This window comes from Rana temporaria, chromosome 13 (genome assembly GCF_905171775.1).
Source record: "Rana temporaria chromosome 13, aRanTem1.1, whole genome shotgun sequence".
Classification (NCBI taxonomy): domain Eukaryota; kingdom Metazoa; phylum Chordata; class Amphibia; order Anura; family Ranidae; genus Rana; species Rana temporaria.
Genome location: NC_053501.1, coordinates 70,243,186 through 70,268,280, shown reverse-complemented (window position 1 = coordinate 70,268,280; position 25,095 = coordinate 70,243,186). Strand labels below are relative to the sequence as shown.

Genomic DNA, 25,095 nt, shown 5'->3' with positions numbered 1-25,095 from the left:
GTCCCCCGTGCAAAGCTGACAAGTTGTATCTCTGCTCATGAAATGAAGATACATAGCTACCACTACACGTTTATACACTTTGTACACTTGTATAAAGTAAATTTGTAGGATTAGAGTCTTGTGTATAATTAACCAAATCTACCAAGCAGGTGCTAATGATAAATTTCATAGGTTTTATAGGTTGAAACGCAATCAATAACTGTTGCCCTGTCACAGAGCTTTTAGAGCTGGACCCCATATCTGGCACGCTTGCTGGAAAGGTACTGCTTGAAAGACAAGCGGCCAGAAAATTTAATTAGGGACTCATCAACGCAGACAACTTGATGGGGATTATACAAGGCTGCAAAACGTTCGTTGAAGTGGTTTATGAGGGGCCGAATTTTGTAGAGCCGGTCGTATTCAGGGTTTCCACGTGGACGACAATGCTCATTGTCATTGAAATGCAAGAACCGCAGGATCGCCTTGTATCGTTTCCTGGCCATGGAAGCAGAGAACACAGGCATATGGTCAGGTGGACTTGTGGACCAATAAGTCCGCAACTTAGGTAATTGGTGTATGCCCATGTTAAGGCAAAAGCCCAGAAAGGTTTTAAATTCAGAAACCGTAAGTGGTTTCCATTCTTTGGCAAGGACGGACTTGGGATTAGCGGGGATGTAAGTACCAGCATATAAATTACTCTGGTCCACAATAGATCTATAGAGATCTTCCGTGAAAAACAGCGAATAAAAATCAAGTGACGTAAAATCAGCTGTTTCCACCTGAATACCGGGTTGGCCAGTGAATGGGGGAAGTACGGGTGCTGCAGAAGTGGTGGGGACCCAATCAGGATAGGCTAATTCTGCAGGAAGGGCACGATGGGCCTGTCTTTGTCTTCTTCTTGGTGGCAGCGGGACACTACTTGTGCTTGCCACCTCGCCAGGTTGAACTGCACTTATGGGACTCGCCACGTCACCACGTGATACTGCAGTGCTGGATGAAAGACCAGGGTGTACTAGGCCGCTGGTGCTTGCCAGTTCACCAGAAGGAATAGCGGCGCTAGTACTGGCTCTCTGCTCCATACAAGGGTCCTGCGTTTCTTGCTCCTCAACAACATCAGAATGGGGTCGAGTATGCCTGGCCTTAGCGGGGACCACAACTTCATCGTCAGAGCGATCTGACATGGAGCCGCTGTCTTCTACAGTTACCTCCTCTTCACAATCTGTCTGACTCAGAAACGTGTAGACCTCTTCACTAGTGTACATTCGCTTTGCCATTTTGGGCTCTAAATTTAGTGGTACACTAGTAATGATTCACAGGTAAAAAAGCACCTGACCTGTCAGCAAATGTAGAAAACGCTTCCAAAAAAAACTGTTAGCGATCGCAGGGATCAGGCCTGTCTCTGCGAACGCTGCAGTTATGTGTGTTGTGTTTTGTAAGTGACAGTGATCGATCAATACTGCACTTGGGTGGGCTGGGCTGGGCGGAGGGGCAAAACACAGGTGCTAGCGGGTATCTGAGCTGATTCTGCTAACAATGCGTTTTTGGGAACCCTAAACTGCTGAAATGGATCTTTTCAGATACTATACCACTAAGGGGGGTGTATGCTTTGCGTGTGGGTGTAAGCATTACTGGCACTAACCTAACACTGCCTTGGGCGACGCAGACCCTGACTGACACTAAAATGTAATTGATATCACCCGCCGGGCGATCAGGGGGTTAAACCTTTATTGGGTTATATACGGCAGGTGCCCTGATGCTATAAGCAGCAAACTAACCAGCGTCACTCGTAACACTTATACGATGATCACTGGTGAAAGGTTTAACTAGAGGGCATACAGGGGGTTAAAACCTTTATTTAGAAAATGTATGGGGGTACCTGACGCTTTATAAAAACCTGGCAGCGAACCTAAATAACTAACTGGCTAACCAGCGTCACCGGTGACACTTATACGGTGATCACTGGTGAAAGGGTTAACTCTAGGGGCAGTCAGGGGTTAAAACCTTTATTTAGAAAATTTATGGGGGTACCTAACGCTATAAAAACCTGGCGGCGAACCTCAAAAAATAACTGGCTACCTAGCGGCACCAGCGACACTAATTCAGCGATCAGAAAAATGATCGCTTCGGGAAACTGGCGATAGGGGGTGAAAGGGTTAACTGGGGGGGGGGGGGCAATCAAGGGGTTAAACCTTTATTAGGGGGGGGGGTAGGGGGCTACCCTGGACCTAAAGGGGCCTAAGACTAACTGCCCTGACACTTTTTACTGTCACAAATTACACTAAATGCAGTGATCAGTAAATAAATAATCACTGCAATCAGTGACACTGTGACTGGGGGGGTTAAGTGTGCCTATGTGTACCTGGTGTCAGTGTACTGTTAGGTGCAACTCACGTGTGATGTCTTCTCTCCTCTCGCTGGACGAAAAGACCGCCATGAGGAGAGATGACATCACTTCCTCTGCCTGTGTTTACTTTACACAGGCAGAGGTGGCAGGTGATTCGCTGGGAGCGATCGCGAGGGGGTGGCCAGAAACGAATATCCACCCCTCCTCCCGGTTTGCTCCCACATCAAACCGGACCGCCGTATGTACTGGGGGGGGTCCCGCGGGAAGGCAGGCACGTACAGGTACGTGCCCTTCTGCCGACGTATATGTACATGCGGCGCTCCTTAAGTGGTTAAAACTATTTCCAAACATTCAAATGACTATCTAGCTTCGTTAGGCCTTTAGCTGGGTAATTGACCTTCAAAGGGCTGCTTTACAGCCTCCTCCTCATCTAGAATACCTTGGTCTTGATCAAAAAATATAAAAAATTATTCTTGTATTTTTCTGGCCCCTTGTAACATTGTTAAACCCTCCCCCTTTTCCCCCTCATATCTGTTTTTTGAAAAGAGCAGTACACGTTGGTTGTGGTCACGTGCCCTGTTCTCTATGCACTGCAAATCACATTAGTCCCTTTTCCTCAGTCTCAGGAATGAGCAAAGCAGAGTGACTAAATTTATATATATATATATATATATAGGCCCGGATTCACAGACACTGGCGCATATTTATGCCGCCGTAGCGTATCTTTTTTACACTACGCTGGTGCAGCGCGGAGAGGCATGCACTGTATTCAAAAAGCCATTACTCACCAAGATGCGCCAGCGTAACGTATTTTCAAAGGCGTAGGCCAGCGTAAGTGGGCGTGATCCCATGCAAATGATGTCCCGAGCGTGTGGCAGTGGTTTACGTCGGGCGTATATTAAACGGCACATGCGCTGTGACGTGGACGTATGTCCCGCACCCCTCTGCGCATGCTCATAACTACGCCCGGCGTAACCCCTAATATACGCCAGCCCACCGCCTACGTCAAGTGCATAAATGGGAAGGAGAGGAGGAAAAAAACTTTACACCTGAGGAGAAGGCAATCATCATCAATGCCATCTCAAGGCACGACGTGTACCTCCATGGGGCAGAGAGTGGCACGACCAGCAAGGTCCGGAAGGAGGAGATCCTGCAGGAGATAACTGCAGGTCAATGCCCTTATCCTTGAGGTTAGGTCCTCAAGGGACATAGCCAAAAAAATTAATGACCTGCGTCGTCTGGTCAAAGACAAGCTGGCCACAATGAGGAGGCGCGACAGGGGCACGGGAGGTGGACCAGCCAGGAAGATCAGGCTCACTCCTGATGAGGAGGTCATTGCCAGGTGCCTGGAGAGGGAGCAGGTAGAGGGCCTGGAGGGCTATGACTCCATTGATCAGCCCATGAGGACAGGTAAGTGTGTTTTATCTCCTATCCGGTGTGTAGCATGTGAGGGGGTGCAAGGGAACATGTGACAAGTGTGTGGGTCCACGAACATGTGAATGCTTTGTGTCATCCACAGATGTGCTGGAGGGAGCTAGGCCGTCATCGGCTGCTGGGCGACCCATGCCATCCCAGGAGGAGTGTGCCCACACCTCTCCTCTAGAGGAAGTTGAGGAGGAGCACGGTACTCTAGAGGAAGGTGTCTACCTCATGGAGGAGATCCCCATCCCTGGACCCTCCAAAACCTCCTCCCCCATAAGGGAAAGCCCCTCAAGGGCCTCCTCCATAAGGGAAAGCCCCTCAAGGGCCTCCTCCATAAGGGAAAGCCCCTCAAGGGCCTCCTCCATCAGGGGAAGCCCCTCATCCTCCTCCATCAGGGAACTCCCCTCAAGGGCCTCCCCGTACAGACGGCCCCAAGCCTCTCCTGCCCCCAGGAAGGCTACGAGGAAGACCAGGGGTGATCCTGATGCCTTTGAGGAGAATCTGGCAAGGGACCAGGCCCGGCAGACCCACCATTTGGGTTCTATAGCGGGTGACATGCGCCGTGTGGCAGAGAGCCTGGCCTCCTTGGTCCAGACCCAGGCTGCCTGCACAGTGGCTGTCCAGCAGGCCCTCACACAGCAGGCTGATCCGAGTACCTCCATCTCTGACAGCCTGCAGGATGTGAGTGCGAACTCCACTGCAATAGTGACCTGCCTTGGGGAGCTGCAGGCCACAACATCAAGCCTTGTGGCAGAGGTCAGGAGCCTTGCAGTGGCTGTCCAGGCGAATACAGCTGCCATCGAGGTGGAGGGGAGGCAGAGGAGGCGCCACCAGCGACTCACCACCACCCGCCAGCTGCGGATGCAGGCGGAGACAAATGCGGTCCTCACCCACATTGCCCTGGCATTGGAGGGCAGGAAGCCAGCCAGGGAGAGACCAGGGGATGATCCTCCTCCAGATGCCCCACCCGAGGCTCCCCCCAGGCAACTGAGGAGCAGGAGCCTTGGCACCAGGCGTAGCCCATGACAGGGCAAATGAGTGCCAGTTTTTTTCTTTTTATTTTATGCTCAGGTTATGATTTTTTTTTCTTTTTGTAGTGTATGCACACGATGAGGAGTGCAGGCTACAGTGTGACTGGTGTGTGAATGTGGGGGTGACATACCTGCCAGCAAGGCATGTCACCCTGCGTCGTCGGGGAGAGGTTATCCCCACGACCGTGTGAGTGTGGTATGAATGGACAGCGACACCATTGGGGCCTTGGCGTGGCATTGCTGCTTGGGCTAATCCAATGTGAGGTGGATGTGGTGTGTGTGTGTGAGCTAGGGACCACAGTGGTGGGCATGCGTGCATTCTCCTTGTGCCATGATGAATGTGTGTGTTTAACGTGAAAATATGCTTTCCACGAGGCAACTCCTGACTGCTGTTCCTTCAGCAGACTGGGTAGCCTCGGTTAGGGGGGGGGACTGTCTGGTTCGGGGGTCAGGTCATCACATATGTCAATCTCCAGGCCCTTTCTCATGGCGTAGTTGTGTAGCATGCAACAGGCACCGATGATCTGGCACACAAAGTTTGGGGAATACAACAGGGTCCCCCCGGTATTATCCAGGCATCGGAAACGGGACTTCTGGACACCAAATGTGCGCTCCACCACTGCATGGGTGCGTATGTGTGCAGCATTGTATCTTCTCTCTCCTCTGGTTTGGAGATTCCGGTATGGAGTCAAGAGATGGGGCCCAAGTGCATATGCCGAGTCACCTGGAAGGCAAAAGACAGGAGGATGTTAGCCGTGCATGTGCCCCCCGTGATGTCTGCATCATGGGGTCGGACAGTCATGCCTGACACCCATGTCACTCACCAACCAGCCAGCTGTCCCTGTACACGTTCTGTTCGAATTCCGTTGGGATCGTGCTTTGACGGTATATGTAGCTGTTGTGGCTGGCCCCGGGGTGTTTGGCACGGACGTGCCATATGAGGCATTGGGCATCGGCTATCACCTGTACGTTGATGGAATGCCACTGCTTACGATTGCGGTATATGTGCTCTGTGGCACGGGGGGGCCGTAGTGCGACATGTGTGCAATCAATGGCCCCCACGGTGCGTGGGAATCCGGCAATTCTGTAGAAATCATGCATTGCCTTCTGCCGCAGATGCTCATGGGTGGGTTTGATGATGTGGTGGGACATGCGTGTGAGGATTGCAGGGACAACCTGGTGCACGCATCTGCTCATGGTGGATTGTGACATCCCAGACACGACTCCACTTGTACGCTGAAAAGATCCACTGGCAAGGAAATGCAGTGTTGCCAGTACCTTGACCAGTGGCTGCACTGCATGTGCGCAATGTGTCTGGCTGGTGATTTCATCATGCAGGGCTGTGGCTAATTCCAGGATGGCATCAGGGCTGAATCTGAAGATGCGATACTCCTCCGATTCCCCCATGCCAAAGACGTTCATGCGCGTTCGGTATATCCTCTCCCGTGCCCTCCTACGTGCCTGTAGACGCAGTAGTGCTATGACCATGGCTGCCCCTGGCATGTTGGCATACAGATGTGTTGTCCTGCAAGTGTGGTTGCTCAGCTCGTCCGTAACGGTTCTGCTGCAGCTGCTGTCCAGCTGAAAAAAGAGGGGAACTAATGCGCAAATCAACCTAACCAAGGGCAATTAAGCTAAAAAATAAATAAGTATATCAACTAAAACTAACCAGCAGCAGCCACGACTAATAGTGCTCACACACTGACAGCAGATATAATATAGGGGGGTGTAATGGCGCTTGCAATAAATAAAGATAGAAATATAATAATATCCGTGTAAATTCTGATCTTTTGGCTATTATGCACTGGTAGTGTTATTTATTTAATTGATAGATTTCACATTATCTTATTATCTAGTTTTATCGACTTCACTAGATTCATTTTGATTGCTTTTAATTGGCACCTATTGATTACCTGAATATAGGTAATTTTATTAATAATTCACTCTTTGCACCCCCCACATTTATTTATTGGTGTTGGGTGGTTACCTGTGATTCTTATCTGGAGTGGAACACATTTTTGGATACACAGCAAATGTGAATTTTTCACTTGTTATCTGGATTATTTGGAAGATCAGAATTTACACGGATATTATTATATTTCTATCTTTATTTATTGCAAGCGCCATTACACCCCCCTATATTATATCTGCTGTCCAGCTGACCTGTGCACGTCTGTTGCTGAGTTACCCCTGCTTTATGAGGGGTAACTTTAGGTCGGACGTACAGCTTACGCGCACCGCGCGCACGTACGTTTGTGAATCGGCGTATCTCCCTCATTTGCATATTTGAATAGGAAATCAATGGGAGCGCAAGTCCAGCGTAAGTATGCGCCCACGATACGCCGGCGTAGGAAAGTTACGTCGGTCGGAAGAAGCCGATTTTCAGGCGTATCTAGTTCTGTGGGTACGGCACACAGTTACGATGGCGCAAATTTACACGTACGCGGCGTATATCGAGATACGTCAGCGTAAGTGCTTTCTGAATCCGGGCCATTTAGTGGAATGACAGCAGCTACAAAAAAAGAAATTTTGGAGAATGAAGGCAGTACTTCTTTTGAGTTGGGAATACATATATATATATATATATATATATATATATATATTAAATTATTTGTTGCCCAGTTTAGTGTCTCTTCAAACTTCACAGCTAGAAATAGTAAAAAAAAAGTCCTATCATAAGTCCCTTTTCATAAATGTAGTAAGAAACTGAAAGTCATATTTGGCCAATAATCGGTTCCTATTTCATTTATCACATCTGTGTCTGCCTGATTGTTATATATTTGTTCTTCCAAGCCACTTTTGCAACAAGTTCTTAAAGTTGTAAAACCCAGACATAAAATAAAAAAACAAAGCATATCCCTCTTTAGTGTGTACTTGTTTTAGTTAAGAGCACCAAGGCCCAGATTCACGTAGATGGGCGCAAAATTGTGCGGGCGTAACGTATCTCATTTACGTTACGCCACCGCAAGTTTTTCAGGCAAGTGCTTTATTCACAAAGCACGTGCCTGTAAAGTTGCGGCGGCGTAGCGTAAATCACCCGGCGGAAATCAAATTTGGCGGGTAGGGGGCGTGTTTCATTTAAATGAAGCGCGTCCCCACGTTGAACGAACTGCGCATGCGCCGTCCCAAAAATATCCCAGTGTGCATTGCTCCAAATGACATCGCAAGGACGTCATTGGTTTCGACGTGAACGTAAATGATGTCCTGCCCCATTCACGGACGACTTACGCAAACAACGTAAATTTTTTAATTTTCGACGCGGGAACGACGGCCATACTTAACATTGGCTGCGCCTCATAGACCCAGGGGCAACTTTACGCCGGAAAAAGCCTAACGTAAACGTCGTAACTTTACTGCGTCGGCCACGCGTACGTTTGGGAATTCACGTATCTAGCTAATTTGCATACTCGACGGGGAAATCGACGGAAGCGTCACCTAGCGGGCAAAAAAAATTGTAGTTAAGATCCGACGGCGTAAGAGACTTGCGCCTGTCGGATCTAATAGATATCTATGCGTAACTGATTCTAAGAATCAGTCGCATAGATACGACGGGCCAAATTAGGACTTACGACGGCGTACATGGCGCTGCGCCGTCGTAAGTCCTTTACGAATCTGGGCCCAAGTGTCACTTTTGTCTGCTGCTTTGTTCCTCTGCTATCAGCATGAATCACTTCTGACAAGTTTTCTTGACACCAACAAAAAAAAATGGTGACGGGAGGGATCATCAGCTGATTGACAGCCTCAGCTCTTTTCTTGTGTGCTGTGTGTGTCCTTCCCTCCAATCAGCTCTCAGAGCTCTCATTACTGAGCTCTGCGGAGTGTAACTTCAACTCTCCACCCCCTTTTTTCTGAACTCTTAACAAGCTTTATAATTCACAACTTTGAACAGAATATTATTCAGGATTTATATAGCGCCAACAGTTTGTGCAGTGCTTTACAATGTTAGGGCAGACAATTACAATACAATACAATTCAGTACAGGAGGAATCCCTGGTCATTAGAACTTACAATCTAGGAGATGTTGAGAAGACTGCAGATGGACAGATACAACTTAAAGTGGCTGTAAACCCATTTTAACAACTTTATGCTACAGGTAAGCCTATATTAAGACTTACCTGTAGCTACCATGGATATCTTCTAAACCTCCAGGGTTTTGGAGATATCCCCCTGTGTCTGCATGTGCCAAAGTGATGCACACTGAAGCAACGACACGCCGTGCTGTTGCGTCAGATGTGGCATTACCGGTGGCTTCTGTGCGCATGCGCGGGAGTGACGCCATCGCCAATCACAGTGCCGGAGCCGTGATACCCGGGAGAGATGTCCGCAGCCAGAGGGGGGGGGGTCAAGGACGGCTGCAGGGGCTTCAATCTACAGTCAGGTCCATAAATATTGGGATATCGACACAATTCTAAACTTTTTGGCTCTATACACCACCACAATGGATTTGAAATGAAACGAACAATATGTGCTTTAACTACAGACTTTCAGCTTTAATTTGAGAGTATTTAAATCCAAATCAGGTGGACGAATTACAACAGTTTGTATATGTGCCTCCCACTTTTTAAGGGACCAAAAGTAATTGGACAATTGGCTTCTCAGCTGTTCCATGACCAGATGTGTGTTATTCCCTCATTATCCCATTTACAAGGAGCAGATAAAAGATCCAGAGTTCATTGCAAGTGTGCTATTTGCATTTGGAATCTGTTGCTGTCAACTCTCAATATGAGATCCAAAGAGCTGTCACTATCAGTGAAGCAAGCCATCATTAGGCTGAAAAAACAAACCCATCAGAGAGATGGAAAAAACATTAGGTGTGGCCAAATCAATGGTTTGGAACATCCTTAAAAAGAAAGAACACACCGGTGAGCTCAGCAACACCAAAAGACCAAGGAAACTGTGGTGGATGACCAAAGAATTCTTTCCCTGGTAAAGAAAACACCCTTCACAACAGTTGGCCAGATCAAGAACACTCTCTAGGAGGTAGGTGTATGTGTGTCAAAGTCAACAATCAAGCGAAGACTTCACCAAAGTGAATACAGAGGGTTCACCACAAGATGGAAACCATTGATGAGCCTCAAAATCAGGAAGGCCAGATTAGAGTTTGCCAAACAACATCTAAAAAAGCCTTCACAGTTCTGGAACAACATCCTATGGACAGATGAGACCAAGATCAACTTGTAATAGAGTGATGAGAAGAGTATGGAGAAGGAAAGGAACTGCTCATGAACCAAAGCATATCACCTCATCAGTGAAGCATGGTGGTGGTAGTGTCATGGCGTGGGCTTGTATGGCTGCCAATGGAACTGGTTCTCTTGTATTTATTGATGATGTGACTGCGGACAAAAGCAGCAGGATGAATTCTGAAGTGTTTCGGGCAATATTATTATCGGCTCATATTCAGCCAAATGCTTCAGAACTCAATGGACGGTGCTTCACAGTGCAGATGGACAATGACCCGAATCATACTGCGAAAGCAACCAAAGAGTTTTTTTAAGGGAAAGAAGTGAAATGTTATGCAATGGCCAAGTCAATCACCTGACCTGAATCCGATTGAGCACGCATTTCACTTGCTGAAGACAAAACTGAAGGGAAAATGCCCCAAGAACAAGCAGGAACTAAAGACTGATGCAGTAGAGGCCTGGCAGAGCATCACCAGGGATGAAACCCAGCGTCTGGTGATGTCTATGCGTTCCAGACTTCAGGCTGTAATTGACTGCAAGGGATTTGCAACCAAGTATTAAAAAGTGAAAGTTTGATTTATGATTGTTAGTCTGTCATATTACTTTTGGTCCCTTAAAAAGTGGGAGGCACATATACAAACTGTTGTAATTCCTACACCGTTCACCTGACTTGGATGCAAATACCCTCAAATTAAAGCTGAAAGCCTGCAGCTAAAGCACATCTTGTTCGTTTAATTTCAAATCCATTGTGGTGGTGTATAGAGCCAAAAAGATTAGAATTGTGTCGATGTCCCAATATTATATGGACCTGACTGTAAGTTAACCACTTAAGCCCCGGACCAAAATGCAGGTAAAGGACCCTTTTTGCGATGCGATTTAACAGACAATTGCGCGGTCGTGCGACGTGGCTCCCAAACAAAATTAACGTCCTTTTTTCCCCACAAATAGAGCTTTCTTTTGGTGGTATTTGATCACCTCTGCGGTTTTTATTTTTTGCGCTATAAACAAAAATAAAGCGACAATTTTGAAAAAAAATTCTATATTTTTTACTTTTTGCTATAATAAATATCCCCCAAAAATATATTTAAAAAAAATGTTTTCCTCAGTTTAGGCCAGTGTTTCTCAATTCCAGTCCTCAGGCCCCCCCAACAGGTCAGGTTTTCAGGATTTCCCTCAGATTAAAAGGCTGTGGTGATTACTAAGGCAGTGAAACTGATCAAATCACCTGTGCAAAATAATGGAAATCCTGAAAACCTGACCTGTTGGGGGGGCCTGAGGACTGGAATTGAGAAACACTGGTTTAGGCCGATACGTATTCTTCTACATATTTTTGGTTAAAAAAAAATCGCAATAAGCGTTTATCGGTTGGTTTGCGCAAAATTTATAGCGTTTACAAAATAGGGGATAGTTTTATTGCATTTTTATAAAAAAAAAAATTTTTTACTACTAATGACGGCGATCGGCAATTTTTTTTTCGTGACTGCGACAATATGGCGGACACTTCGGACAAATTTGACACATTTTTGGGACCATTGTCATTTTCACAGCAAAAAAATGCATTTAAATTGCATTGTTTATTGTGGAAATGACAGTTGCAGTTTGGGAGTTAACCACAGGGGGCGCTGAAGGGGTTATGTTTCACCTAGTGTGTGTTTACAACTGTAGGGGGGTGTGGCTGTAGGAGTGACATCATCGATTGTGTCCCCCTATAAAGGGGATGACACGATTGATGCAGCCGCCACAGTGAAACACGGGGAAGCCCTGTTCTTCAGTTCCGGGGACCGATCGCGGGACCCCAGCGGCGATCGGGTCCCGGAGCTTCGGACCGGGTCGTGGACACACGCCCGCGACCCATGGCTGGGTAGATGTACAGGACGTGCCGGTACATCCATCTGCCCAGCCGTGCCATTCTGCCGACGTATATCTACAGGCGGCGGTCCTTAAGTGGTTAAGTAATACATAATGAGCTAGTATGGTATTCCTACTAGCTTATTATGCCTTTGTATTGCAGTTTTTTTTTTATTTTATTACATTTTTTAAGGGTTTACAACCACTTTAAGTAGGACTACGATCACCACCATTTAGTAATTGTGCTGTCAGAATTACTGCATGAACGAGTCCGTGCTGGAATCGAGTCTGAACACCCATGCGATCCAATTTTCACAGTTTGCACTGCGTTCTGCGAACCCATTGGGGGTATCATTAACTTCACATCGACACCTGCAGCGGTTTGCAGATGTCGGTGTGTGAACTGCCCGTGAGTCGGATGCAATGCAGAACCTGCACAGGAATCACGCTGGTCCCCATTTGGTCAAAGCAAATACTTGATTTTATCCGTTTATTTTATTCCTTAGAAGAAATTACACCATTGGACGTACTATACTTGCTGACACATATTTTCTGCGCTTTTATGGAAACTCTGTAATGTAAATTGACTTTAGTTTTACCTTCTCCCAGAGCTCTGCTACCATTGAGCAGCATTATGATATTGTAGCACAGGTTATATATTACAGTTGTTTTGGGGATCTAAGATCCAGATACAGTAGGAACAATAAAATGACCAGAAAAAAACAAAAAATCCAAATCAATTATAAATGACAGCATGAAATAGAAAACGATGTGCTCTAAATACAATACACAATAAAACCACTTTACTGCCCATTTTAAATAATCTTTAGGCCTCATGCACACTGGACGTTTTTGGACGTTTCTACAGCTGCTGTTTTTGACAGTAGACGTTTTTTCTACAGTCCATAAACTCTCCATCATGTTATCCTATGGTGTCCATGCACACATAGGCTGTTATCGGCAGTTTTGGGCAGTGCCGTTTTTGAGCAGTAAAAAACAAACTAGTGGGTTCTGAGAGACGTTTTTCAGCTGTAAAAACGCTCTAACGCTGATAAACGCTCAAAAACATCACTCACCAGCGTTTTTTTTTTTTTTTTGTGATCCTTAAAAAAAAAAATACGCTGAAAAACGCTATTGAAAAAAGATGAAAAACTCACTGCAAAGCTACTGCCGTTTTTATAGCGTTATTTTAACGTCCATTGTGCATGAGGCCTTATTGTTTTTTTAAAGCAGTATTAAACCCAAAAGTAAGCCTTTATTATATTTCGGCTTGCTAATTCATAGATCTATTGGCTGCATTTATTTTCTTTTTTTAGCTTTCTTTTTCTTTTTTTCATCTGGTGAACTGACCAGTGAGTTATTTATCAACAGAATAAGTTGTCCTGCAGATGTAGCAGTTATAGGGATGGGACAAACCATTTAACACTGACCGGTGCTCACAAGGATCAGCTTTCCGTTTTTTATATAAAATCTTTATCCCAGAAACAAACTGTAGCTGTACCTGCTTATAAAGTATGATCTAAAGTTTGACTTAATGTTTTTAGTGTATTTGTAAATCTGCTAGTACATCCAACACTCTCCTCCTGCCCAGACTGACAATGCTACTGTCCAAAGGTTCCTTTGTGCTCCTTCATCCAGAGGGTAGACACCTTAATACAGGAAATGTGTTGATGGCCAGATCAGCAGGTGAACACAAAGGGGGAAAAAGCCTAGAATACAAAATGCAGCCACCACTTCTAATGATTTATAAGCTGCATTATACTTGTGTTATGTTTTTGGTTTTGGATTTAATATCGCTTTAAGATATAAAATTACATTTGTTACACTGTTGTCAGCTCTAAAAAAAAAAACGTTGGGTTTAGGTTCGGTTCACATATATGCGAATTGAATGCGTTTTGAACCGTGTCCGATTCGCATGACATGTTAATCAAACCGGCTTACATATGTACGTGCTGACCGCAGTCTGTTTTTACAAAATGTTTTTGTCCGGTTCAGGTGCGATTTTAAGTAAAAATTTGCACCTGACTCCTTTTTAAAAATCGCACTGAAACCCCAGCTGGACATATGTGAACCTAGTCTTTTAAAATGTCTACAAAGTGAAAAATGCTGTATGCACTATACTCACAGGTTTACAGAAATTAAAGGAAAGTGAAATGCATGTTACATATAGTATCAAATAGGAATCCAGCGTCCTTTTCTCATATTACAGGTATCCTTTGAACATCTATAAAACGTAACCAATTTAATAAGGGAAATCTTTTGACATTTCCAATAGGAATCTCAAGCTACACAGCAGTCACACACATTGTAACAATTTAGGGCCAAATGTAATTACATTCTCCTTGTATAGTGGCAAATCATTCTTACTGTACCAGTAATTACCAATATGGTTCACACAGTGTTAAGCTAACAACAAACCCTCTTCCAGTCTCAGAGGAACTCGTGTACATTGCTCAGGGTGCAGGTGCACTGAACATAACAAACAAGAGCCATTTCCTGGGATCAGACAAATTATAGATTTGAGGATTATAAAATTATACTTTGGACCTTGTAGCGGAGGGAAAAAATAAAACACGTAAAATACTGTATATATCCTAAAATAAAATGGCTTCTAATCACATTCGGGCTTAGCAGTGAAGCATTTCAAAGTGCAATGACAACATGTAAGCTATATTAACTCATGGTAGTCAGATTTCAATTTAATAATATTATTATACAGGATTATATAGCGCCAACAGTTTGCACATCGATTAACAAAATGAACACAGACGTTAGTTACATTACAGTTTTGGTACAAGAGGAATCGGAGCTTACAATCTAGGAGGGAGGGTCAAGTGATACAAAAAATTGTAATAGTTGTGGGGATGAACTGATGGAGAAAGTGAAACAGTGTATTAGTTAGAAGCAGCATAAGCTCCTTTAAAGTGGTTGTACTAGCTCATTATGAATTACTTACCTTTAGATAGAAGCCCCCGCAGCAGTCCTTGTCTCCCCCTCCGGCTGCCGACATCTCTCCCGGGGCTTACTTCAGGGTATCGCAGCTCCAGGGCTGTGATTGGCTGGAGCCGCGATGACTTCACTCCCGCACACGGGAGCTGCCAGTAACGGGACACACATACAGTTGCAATAAAAGTATGTGAACCCTTTTAGAATGATATGAATTACTGCACAAATTGGTCATAAAATGTGATCTGATCTTCATCTAAGTCACAACAATAGACAATCACAGTCTGCTTAAACTAATAACACACAAAGAATTAAATGTTACCATGTTTTTATTGAACACACCATGTAAACATTCACAGTGCAGATGGAAAAAGTATGTGAACCCCTAGACTAATGCCATCTCCAAGAGCTAATTGGAGTGAGGTGTCAGACAACTGGAGTCCAATCAATGAGATGAGATTTGAAGTGTTGGTTACAGCTGCCCTGCCCTATAAAAAACGCACACCAGTTCTGGGTTTGCTTTTTACAAGAAGCATTGCCTAATGTGAATGATGCCTCGCACAAAAAAACTGTCAGAAGACCTACGATTAAGAATTGTTGACTTGCATAAAGCTGGAAAGGGTTATAAAAGTATCTCCAAAAGCCATGCAGTTCATCAGTCCACGGTAAGACAAATTGTCTATAAATGTACAAAGTTCAGCACTGCTGCTACTCTCCCTAGGAGTGGCCATCCTGTAAAGATGACTGCAAGAGCACAGCGCAGACTGCTCAATGAGGTGAAGAAGAATCCTAGAGTGTCAGCTAAAGACTTACAAAAGTCTCTGGCATATGCTAACATCCCTGTTAGCGAATCTACGATACGTAAAACACTAAACAAGAATGGATTTCATGGAAGGATACCACAGAGGAAGCCACTGCTGTCCAAAAAAAAAACATTGCTGCACGTTTACAGTTTGCACAAGAGCACCTGGATGTTCCACAGCAGTACTGGCAAAATATTCTATGGACAGATGAAACCAAAGTTGAGTTGTTTGGAAGAAACACACAACACTATTTGTGGAGAAAAAGAGGCACAGCACACCAACATCAAAACCTCATCCCAACTGTGAAGTATGGTGGTGGGGCATCATGGTTTGGGGCTGCTTTGCTGCGTCAGGGCCTGGACGGATTGCTATCATCAAAGGAAAAATGAATTTCCAAGTTTATAAAGACATTTTCAGGAGAACTTAAGGCCATCTGTCCACCAGCTGAAGCTCAACAGAATATGGGTGTTGCAACAGGACAACAACCCAAAGCATAGAAGTAAATCAACAACAGAATGGCTTAAATAGAAGAAAATACGCCTTCTGGAGTGGCCCAGTCAGAGTCCTGACCTCAACCCGATTGACATGCTGTGGCATGACATCAAGAAAGCGATTCACACCTGACATCACAAGAATATTGCTGAACTGAAACAGTTCTGTAAAGAGGAATGGTCAAGAATTACTCCTGACCGTTGTGCACATCTGATCTGCAACTACAGGAAACATTTGGTTGAAGTTATTGCTGCCAAATGAGGTTCAACCAGTTATTAAATCCAAGGTTTCACATACTTTTTCCACCTGCACTGTGAATGTTTACATGGTGTGTTCAATAAAAACATGGTAACATTTAATTCTTTGTGTGTTATTAGTTTAAGCAGACTGTAATTGTCTATTGTTGTGACTTAGATGAAGATCAGATCACATTTTATGACCAATTTGTGCAGAAATCCATATAATTCCAAATGGGTTCCCATACTTTTTATTGCAACTGTACGTGCCATTGCTTTAGTTTGCCCCAGTGCGCATGTGCCGATGACATTGGCACATGCAGGGGACATCTCCTAAACTGTGCAGGTTTAGGAGATATCCTGGGTAGCTACAGGTAAGCCTTAAAATAGGCTTACCTGTAGCATAAAGTGGTTGTAAAGGGTTTAAAACCACTTTAAAGAGAAGGGTTTTCAGAGATCGTCTAAATATGGATAGATTAGGGGACAGTCTGACAGATTGGGGTAGGGAGTTTCAAGGGATGGGAGAAGCTCTGGAGAAATCCTGTAGGCGAGCATGGGAGGAGGTGACAAAGGTGCTAGAGAGCAGGAGGTCTTGGGAGGACCGTAGAAGGCGGCTTGGTTGGTATTTTGAGACTAGGTTAGTTATGTAGCTGGGGGCCGAGTTGTGGACAGCTTTGTAAATTATTGTTAGTACTTTGAATTTTATTTGATGGGTGAGCGGAAGCCAGTGCAAGGATTGGCAGAGCGGGGTGGAGGACACTGAACAGTTGGTAAGGTGGATGAGTCTTGCAGCAGCATTCATTATGGACTAAAGGGGGGATAGTGTATGTAAAGGTAATCCAATGAGGAGTGAGTTGCAGTAGTCGGGACGAGAGATAACCAGGGAGTGAATTAGAAGCTTGGTGGTGTCATTAGTTTAAAAGCGGCGTATTCTAGAGATGTTGCGGAGGCTAAGGCGGTATGATTTGGACAGGGATTGGATGTGGGCCTGAAAGTACAGTTTAGAGATTAGGGTTAGCCCTAGCACCCTGGCATGTGGGGACAGACTGATAGTTGTGCCATTGATCTTGACAGAGAACTCAGGGGAAGGGGCACATGGGGGAGGAAATATTATGAGCTTGGTTTTAGATGGATTCAGTTTGAGGAAGTGGTGTGACATCCAGGCTGATATGTCTGTTAGTAAATCAGTGATGTGTGAGGAGACTGATGGGGTGAGCTGAGGGATAGAGAGATAAATGTATGTGTCATCGACATATAAATGGTAGTGGAAGCCATGGGAGGCTATCAGCTGACCCTGGGAGGATGTGTAGAGCGAGAATAGTAGAGGTCCAAAGACAGAACCTTGGGGGACACCAACGGTAAGAGGTGTTGGAGAGGAGGAAGTAGAGTTAGATCGGTAAGATTCAAACCAACGTAGAGCGCAGCCATGGCTACCAAGCAAATTTAGTTTTTTTTTTAGGAGGAGGGGGTGATCAACTGTATCAAAGGCAGCGGAGAGGTCCAAGAGTAAGAGTACAGAATAATGACCGTTGGTTTTAGCGGTTAGTAAGTCGTTTGTGAGCTTTAGGAGAGCAGTTTCTGTGGACGAAATCCAGACTGAAGGGGATCAAGAAGGTTATTCTCAATGAGGTGGTCGCTCAGTCGGTTGTAGACTTAACGTTCAAGGAGGCAGAAGGGAGATGGGTCTTAGGTTGTTAAGATTGGTGGGGTCCAGTGAGGCCTTTTTTGGTATGGTAGTGACCACAGAGAAGTCATCAAGGAAGCTTGATACCGGTCCCGGAGGCCAGTAGATACCGGCCCCGGAGGCCAGGAATTCTCAATGAAACTGGAGAAAATAGACAAATACAGTGAGCTTCAAATGAGGAGAGGGCGGTGGATGATGAACCTGAAAAGTGCTTTGAGTGGATAGGAGGATTCCAACACCACCTCTTTTCCATCCACTAGGCCTGGAAGAGTGAGTACACAGGAGGCCACCATGAATTTATAAAGTCAGATACACAGAGTGTTTTGCTATGATTAACTCTTACACATTGCATTTCATTTTGTGAGATTTATACAGTGCAGTGTTTACTTTTAATGTTATTTTAATCCATGAGAAAAGACTGTTAAACTCTGATTCTTATCTGTGCATTAGAACTTTCTTCAATTTTATAAATGCTTACTGAATGGTCTCTGCTGTTCTTCTCCACGATGCTGCAGGTTTAAAGATGACCCTGTCTACGTTGAAACAGTTGAAAATGGATTCTGTGGCAAAAGAGGTGAGCGTCACATAAAATACCTAAAGACACCATCTAGGAACTGAGCAGTGAAGACCTTCCTCAACGAGTTCAAATTGAAAAATATTCTGATGAGAATAGGACATGTTTAAAAAAAATAAAATATTCTTTCCAATTCTTTGTCCTAACCAAATCTTTCATTTATACAAGTGGTTTTTATTTTAAACAGCATCCTCTTCAAGTGGTAAAGTACTCACTATAAGTTTGTCATTTTTTCCTCGGGAAAAAAATTAAAATAAATGTGCATATTAGTGTGTTATCAGTTTTGCTATAATGCGTAGTAGAAGGGCTGCAATAAATGCCTTTTCTGGACAAGATACTGCTTTCAGGACCCTTCCATATCAGTTTAGCGAGTCTGATCCTCTCCTTCAGTAGAACTCACTTGACTATATACTTGGGCATTGAGGCCCAGATTCACAAAGCACTTACGCTGACGTATCTAGAGATGTGCGGCGTAATTGAAAAATGCACCGTGCGTATTTATGCGCCATATCCTCAAAACGAGATACGCCTGAATACCATTTTTTTCTGTCAGACGTAAAACGATTACACCGGCGCATCTTGGAGCGCAAAATACGCTAGACACACTGCTGATTTTCTAGTTAAATATGCAAATGAGGGAGATACGGCGATCCACAAAAGTACGCTTGTGCGGCGTAGGCTACGCCCTGTGCGCATCTGCTAGTTTCACGGTGCAAAGTTACACCTTATAAAAGGTGCCTTAACTTTGCACCAGCCGTGTAAAGGTCAGCTAAAGCAACACCGTTAGGGAAGAGCTGAGCACACACACTTGCAGGACAACAATCTGTCTGCCAAAATGCCAGGGGCATCCATGCTCGTAGCTATACTAGTGACTTTAGAGGAATGCAGAAGGAGGAGGGCACAGGAGAGGATATACCGCAGAAGGCATATTTGCACAGTAAACACACACATTAAACATGGCACAATGAGAATGCATGCATGCACACCACTGTGGTCCCTAGCACACACACCCCACATCCTCATCGAATTGGATTAGACCCAAGTACCCCACACGGTACTAGGGAGCAGCAACGCCACGCCAAGGCTCCAATTATGTCACTGTGCATTCATACACCATTCACATGGACCTGGGATCACTTCTCCCTGGTCCTGGGATCCCTACTCCACCAAAAATGAGGGTGACACCCTTTTTTCATCAGGAATGTCACCCCCACATTCATACATCATTCACACACACATAAAACAAATCATAATCACAGTAGAAATTCATAAAAACAAAACAAAAGAACATCCCAAATTTTTAACGGTGGCGTGAGCTACGCCTGGGCCGGCCACGGCCACGGGCCCTCAGGGGAGACTCATGGGGGGGGAGCAGGGGAAGGAGGAGCCTCCCCTAGGCTCTGCTGGTCTGCCCTCCAAGACCACAGCTATCCGGTTCAGGCCCACAGTGAGGGCTGCCATATTGGCCTGGACAGCCTGGGTATTATCGTTAAAAGCCTGGGTCAGGGCACTCACCTCCAGGGCCATGCCTGCTGTGGCAGTCTGCAGGTCACAAAAGCATGTTATGACCGCCAACGAGTTTGTGCCCACATCATTGACCGACTCCTTAATGGCGGCCAGGCTGTCCTCCATCTGGGCTAAAGTCCGGGTAACCTGACCCAGATGTTGGGTCTGACGGGCCTGGTCCCTCCGCAGATTTGCAGGCAGAACCTCGGCCACCCCCCTGGTCTTCTGGGTGGCCTTTCTGCCTGAAGATGAGGCTTGTGGCCTGGGATGAGGGGAGCCCCCTGGGGGGAGCCCTGTTGGGGGAGGAGTGGGTGGGGCTACCCCTGATGGAGACCTGACTTCTGCCAGCCACAGGGGGAGCATCATCCAAAACCAAAAGGATTTCCCTGGCAAGGTCCATCCAATCATCCACAACCTCCCCCCCTCATCCTCCTCCCCCTCAACCTCCTCATGAGGTGAGTTGTGTCCACTCCCCTGCCCTGAGGACTCTTGCCTTTCTTGGGGCTCTTCAACAGCCTGAAGTCCAGGGGATGGTGCAGACTGGCCTGATGGCCCAGCAACCTCCTGGCCATCTGTCGGTGAAACAAAACATACACAGGTTGGAGGATCCACACACTTGGCACATATTCCCTTCCCCCTCACATGCTACTTGCCAGATAGAAAAAAAAGCCGTACCTGTCCTCACGCCCTCCTCGGAGTCAAAGCCAGGCAGGCCCACCACTTGCTGGCTGTGGAAGCACTGGGCCACCGCATGCTCCTCCTCTGTCCACCTGACGGGGCAAGGTGGGCCCCCGCCAGTGCCCCTGGCATGGGCATTTACCTGGGCCAGCTTGTCACGGACCAGGCTCCTCAGATCATTGATCTTCTTTGCAATGCCACTGGTGGTCCTCCTCTCCCCCCCCCCCCCGCATTGATCTGATCCATAATGTCCTGGATGATCGCCCTCTTCCTGGCCGGGGTGATGTCCCGGCTCTCAGGGCCATGCAAATATCGCCCAAATCGGGTGATGGCCCTAGCAAGGATTTGCTTCTCATGCACCGAGAAGTTCAGCTTTCTCCTCTTGGGTGCCATCTCACCACACAGCACTCAGCACCAAACAGACACAAAAATCAAACAGAACAAAAACACACAGAACAAACAGACAAAAAAACAAACAGAGACAAAAAGACACAGAACAAACAAACACAAAAATCAGACAGCAAAAACCAGACACCAAAATCAAACAACACAAGCAGACAGCTAATACAAATTCAAAAAAACAAACTGAAAAAACAGACACAAAAAACACTCAGAAAAAAAACACAGCTACTACAATCTCCTACTTCAATAAATCTTTACTCTAACAATACTACACTAACCAACAAACACCAACAGACAACAGAACAAAAGCACCTTGCTTTAGGAAGGGGAACACAGGGATGTACTTTTGCAATGGAAGGGCGTTTGTGTGGGGCTATTTATACACAGGGCGTATCTCACTAAGTATGCTTGGCCTATTTCCTATCTTACTGATTGCGCCGGGCCAAGTTCTGAGCATGCCCAGTGAGGTGCAGATTCGTGCGCGCATGCGCAGTACGGCCGGCCCTTCATTTGCATGGGGTCACGGCTCATTTCAATGGAGCACGCCCACTTCCTTCCCACTTTCAATTACCCCGCCTTACGCCTCTGAATTTACGTTACGCTGGCGCAAATTTGGGCGCAAATACTCTGTGGATACGGCACTTACGTCACAAAATTCAGCCGCCGTAACGTAAATGACATGCGTTACGACGAACTAAATATGCGCCGCTCTACGTGAATCTGGGCCTGAGTCACAAAGTTAGAAGCTAGCTACCTGAAGTGAAAACTGCATGTTAAAAAGATCAGTAGATCTGGAGATATAAGCATCTGAATTTATGTTCATGTTTCTCCTGTAAATGTCACACTTGATCATTTAAAGCTGTAGTAAACTCGCCAAAAAAAATCTGGGCCCCCTGCTGGTTTATGCCATAATGTGCAATGCATGCTAGCACATTATGACAAACTTACCTTTCAAAAAAAAGCCCTCCAGGGGCGCACTGTCACGGCTTCCATCTTCACCCGGTCTTCCTTCCAGGGTCACAGGCTCTGGCTATTTGAATGGCTGGGCTGCGATAATGTCGGTGTCATGCGTGTGGGTTCAGGATGGCGCTCTGCATTCTAGGGCACACTGTGTGCTTTTCCTGAAGAGAGTCACTGCACATGTGTAGATGACATTGGCTATTGTCAATGTGAATATCTGCTAAACGGTGCACATTTATTCATTGTACCTACTGGTAAGCCTGATTGTAAGCTTACCTGTAGGTACAAGTTCAGGTAGAGCCTTAACTACCGCTTTAACATTTAACTGTACAATCCCCTTTATTGATCACAGTGGCTGAATGTTTTGCATAACTATTTGTTATGCCGCATACACACGGTCGAAAATTCCACCATCAAAAGTCCGACGTGAGCTTTTGATCGGAAATTCCAACCGACTTTTGCTGGCGGAATTTCCGCCAGCAAAAGATTGAGAGCAGGTTCTCTATTTTTCAGACGGAAAAAATTCCAATTGGAAATTTTCGATCGTCTGTGGCAATTCCGATGAGCAATTTCTGACACATGCTCGGAAACAATTCGACGCATGCTTGGAAGCATTGAACTTAATTTTCTCGGCTCATAGTAGTGCTGTACGTCACCGCGTTCTTGACGGTCGAAAGTTCAGAGAACTTTTGTGTGACCGTGTGTATGCAAGCCAAGCTTGAGCGGAATTGTTTTCGTGTTTTTTCCGACTGAAAATCCGGTCGTGTTATGGGACATTAGATTGTTTGGCACCTCCATGTTCTGTTGATCGTAAAAATATTAATATTTGTATCTTACAAAATGGAACTTTTATAGACAAGGAAAAACAATTGCATTTTAATAAGCTTGGCAATAGTATCCAAGAAGTAAAACTGGTTATAAATGCTTTACTGCATAAATGTGTGCTTAAAAGGAAACTTGGCAATGCATAAGCTGGCTGGCTATATCGTCACTAATCTTGATTCCACTGAAGGAACAGTGCTGATAGCCTACCTTCATTTAAATACACTATATTACCAAAAGTATTGGGACGCCTGCCTTTACATGCACATGAAATTTTTTGGCATCCCAGTAGTCTTACTCCGTAGGATTCAATATTGAGTTGGCTATAACAGCTTAAATTCTTCTGGGAAGGCTGTCCACAAGGTTTAGGAGTGTGTCTATGTGAGGTCAGGCACTGATGTTGAATGAGAGAGCCTGGATCACAGTCTCTGTTCTTAATTTATCCCAAAGGTGTTCTATCTGTGCAGACTAGTCAAGTTCCTCCACCCCAAACTCGCTCATCCATGGACCTTGCTTGCTCCAGAGACCTGAGGTACATGGCAGCCATCTTGTTTAAGGTGCCCAATTTTATACATTTTAAGTGCAATATCTCTTATTCCATTTATTAAACAGCAGCACTTTTTGCTCTGTAGACCCTCTTTGTCTCTTTTTTCTGCATGGTCTTTGGCATAACCTTTCAGAGCCATTATAAGGAGGGCACTGCATTACTTTGGGAAGCTGAAAGGCAACCTTTTAAAGGGGCAGAGCTGCATGGAACAAAGACTCCTGTTTAGAGCATTATATTGACTTAGTAAATCAAGGGGTCCGTATTATCCGGTGAGTGCGGTGTGATACTATATAGTCTTTCCTTGTCTGTAGCTATGCCGTCTTGAAGCACAAATTCTGAAGCACATTTTTTTTTATCACCTTTACATGTACAAACGTTTTTGGCGTGAAGAAATGCTGTAACATGTATTTTTTAATTGTTTATCAATTTACAAAATGGCAAGTGTGCAGACAGAAGAAAAATCTAAATCAAATCAATATTTGGTGTGACTACCCTTTTGGCTTCAAACCAGCATCAATTATTAAACTTGCACACTTTTTACACTTGCATAAGGGATTTTATAGGATTAGGGTCAAGTGTATGATTACCAATTATACCAAGCAGGTGCTAATCATCAATTTCAGATGTAGGTTGAAACCGTCATTAAAAGAAACAAATGTGAAGGAGGCTTAAAACTGGGTGAGGAACAGCCAAACTCTGCTACTTAGGTGATGTTGTGGAAGACAGTTTCATGTCACAGGTCATACACCATGGCAAAACTGAGCACAGCAACAAGGCACAAGGTAGTGATACTGCATCAGCAATGTCTCTTCCAGTGCTACCCAGGTACACCCATCTACTATCCAGAGAAGTCTGTCCAGAAGTGATGTTCGTGGAAGAATTGTGGCCAAACAGCTATACCTCTGATGTGGAAACAAGGCTAAATGATTCAACTATGCATGAAAACATAGAAACTCTGGTTCAGAAAATGGCAGTAGGTACTCTGAACTGATGACTCAAAATTTAAAATATTTGGCTGTAGCAGGAGGCACATGACTAAGAATGACTTAGCCCTGGTGAGCAGGAGATGTATCGGGGTGTGTGGTTTGGTGGAGAAATGTAGGCAGAGGCCACTCCTTATTTTTTCTTCACCTGGGCTGGTAGGGAGTAGCAGGAATCCTTTTTTCTTTACATGTAGCAGTTTGTTTGCAGAAGGGCTGGAGAGCATTACACTAATGAGTGTCTACAGGCAACAGTGAAGCATGGTAGTGGTTCCTTGCAAGTTTGGGGCTGCATTTCTGCAAATAGCGCTGGAGATTTGGTCAGGATCAATAGTGTCCTCAGGGCTGAGAAATACAGGCAGATGCTTATCCATCATGCCATACCATTAGAGAGGGATGTGATTGCCCCCAAATTTATTCTGCAGGAGGCCAACAACCTCTCACACCTACAGCCAATGCCATTAAGATCTTCAGCGTAAATCAGACATACAGCCAATGTCATCCACGTAAAGAAGAACAAGGATTCCTGGAAGTGATGGTTTGGCCCCCAGAGAGACCTAGTATCAACATTGAGTCTGTCTTGTTTACATGAGGAGACAGATTTTTTATAAATGTAGGTTGCCTCAAATCCTTCTAACATGCATAGAACAGCCTACCTGCT

The 25,095-nt window shown here is 45.2% G+C and overlaps 1 protein-coding gene across 5 annotated transcripts in view; it reads left to right on the top strand.

The window, feature by feature from the left end:
- The window catches only part of CCDC9B (coiled-coil domain containing 9B), a 160,324-nt gene extending 141,650 nt beyond the window's left edge, over positions 1-18,674 (top strand). For 4 of the 5 annotated variants that reach the window (XM_040333625.1, XM_040333622.1, XM_040333624.1 and 1 more), the window contains one exon: positions 18,481-18,674. In XM_040333625.1, the coding sequence (XP_040189559.1) occupies positions 18,481-18,554 (74 nt within the window). In that variant the 3' untranslated portion in view covers positions 18,555-18,674. The remainder of the gene's footprint in view (positions 1-18,480) is intronic. The other variant, XR_005744822.1, reaches the window with a different exon arrangement.
- The last annotated feature ends 6,421 nt before the right edge of the window (positions 18,675-25,095 follow it).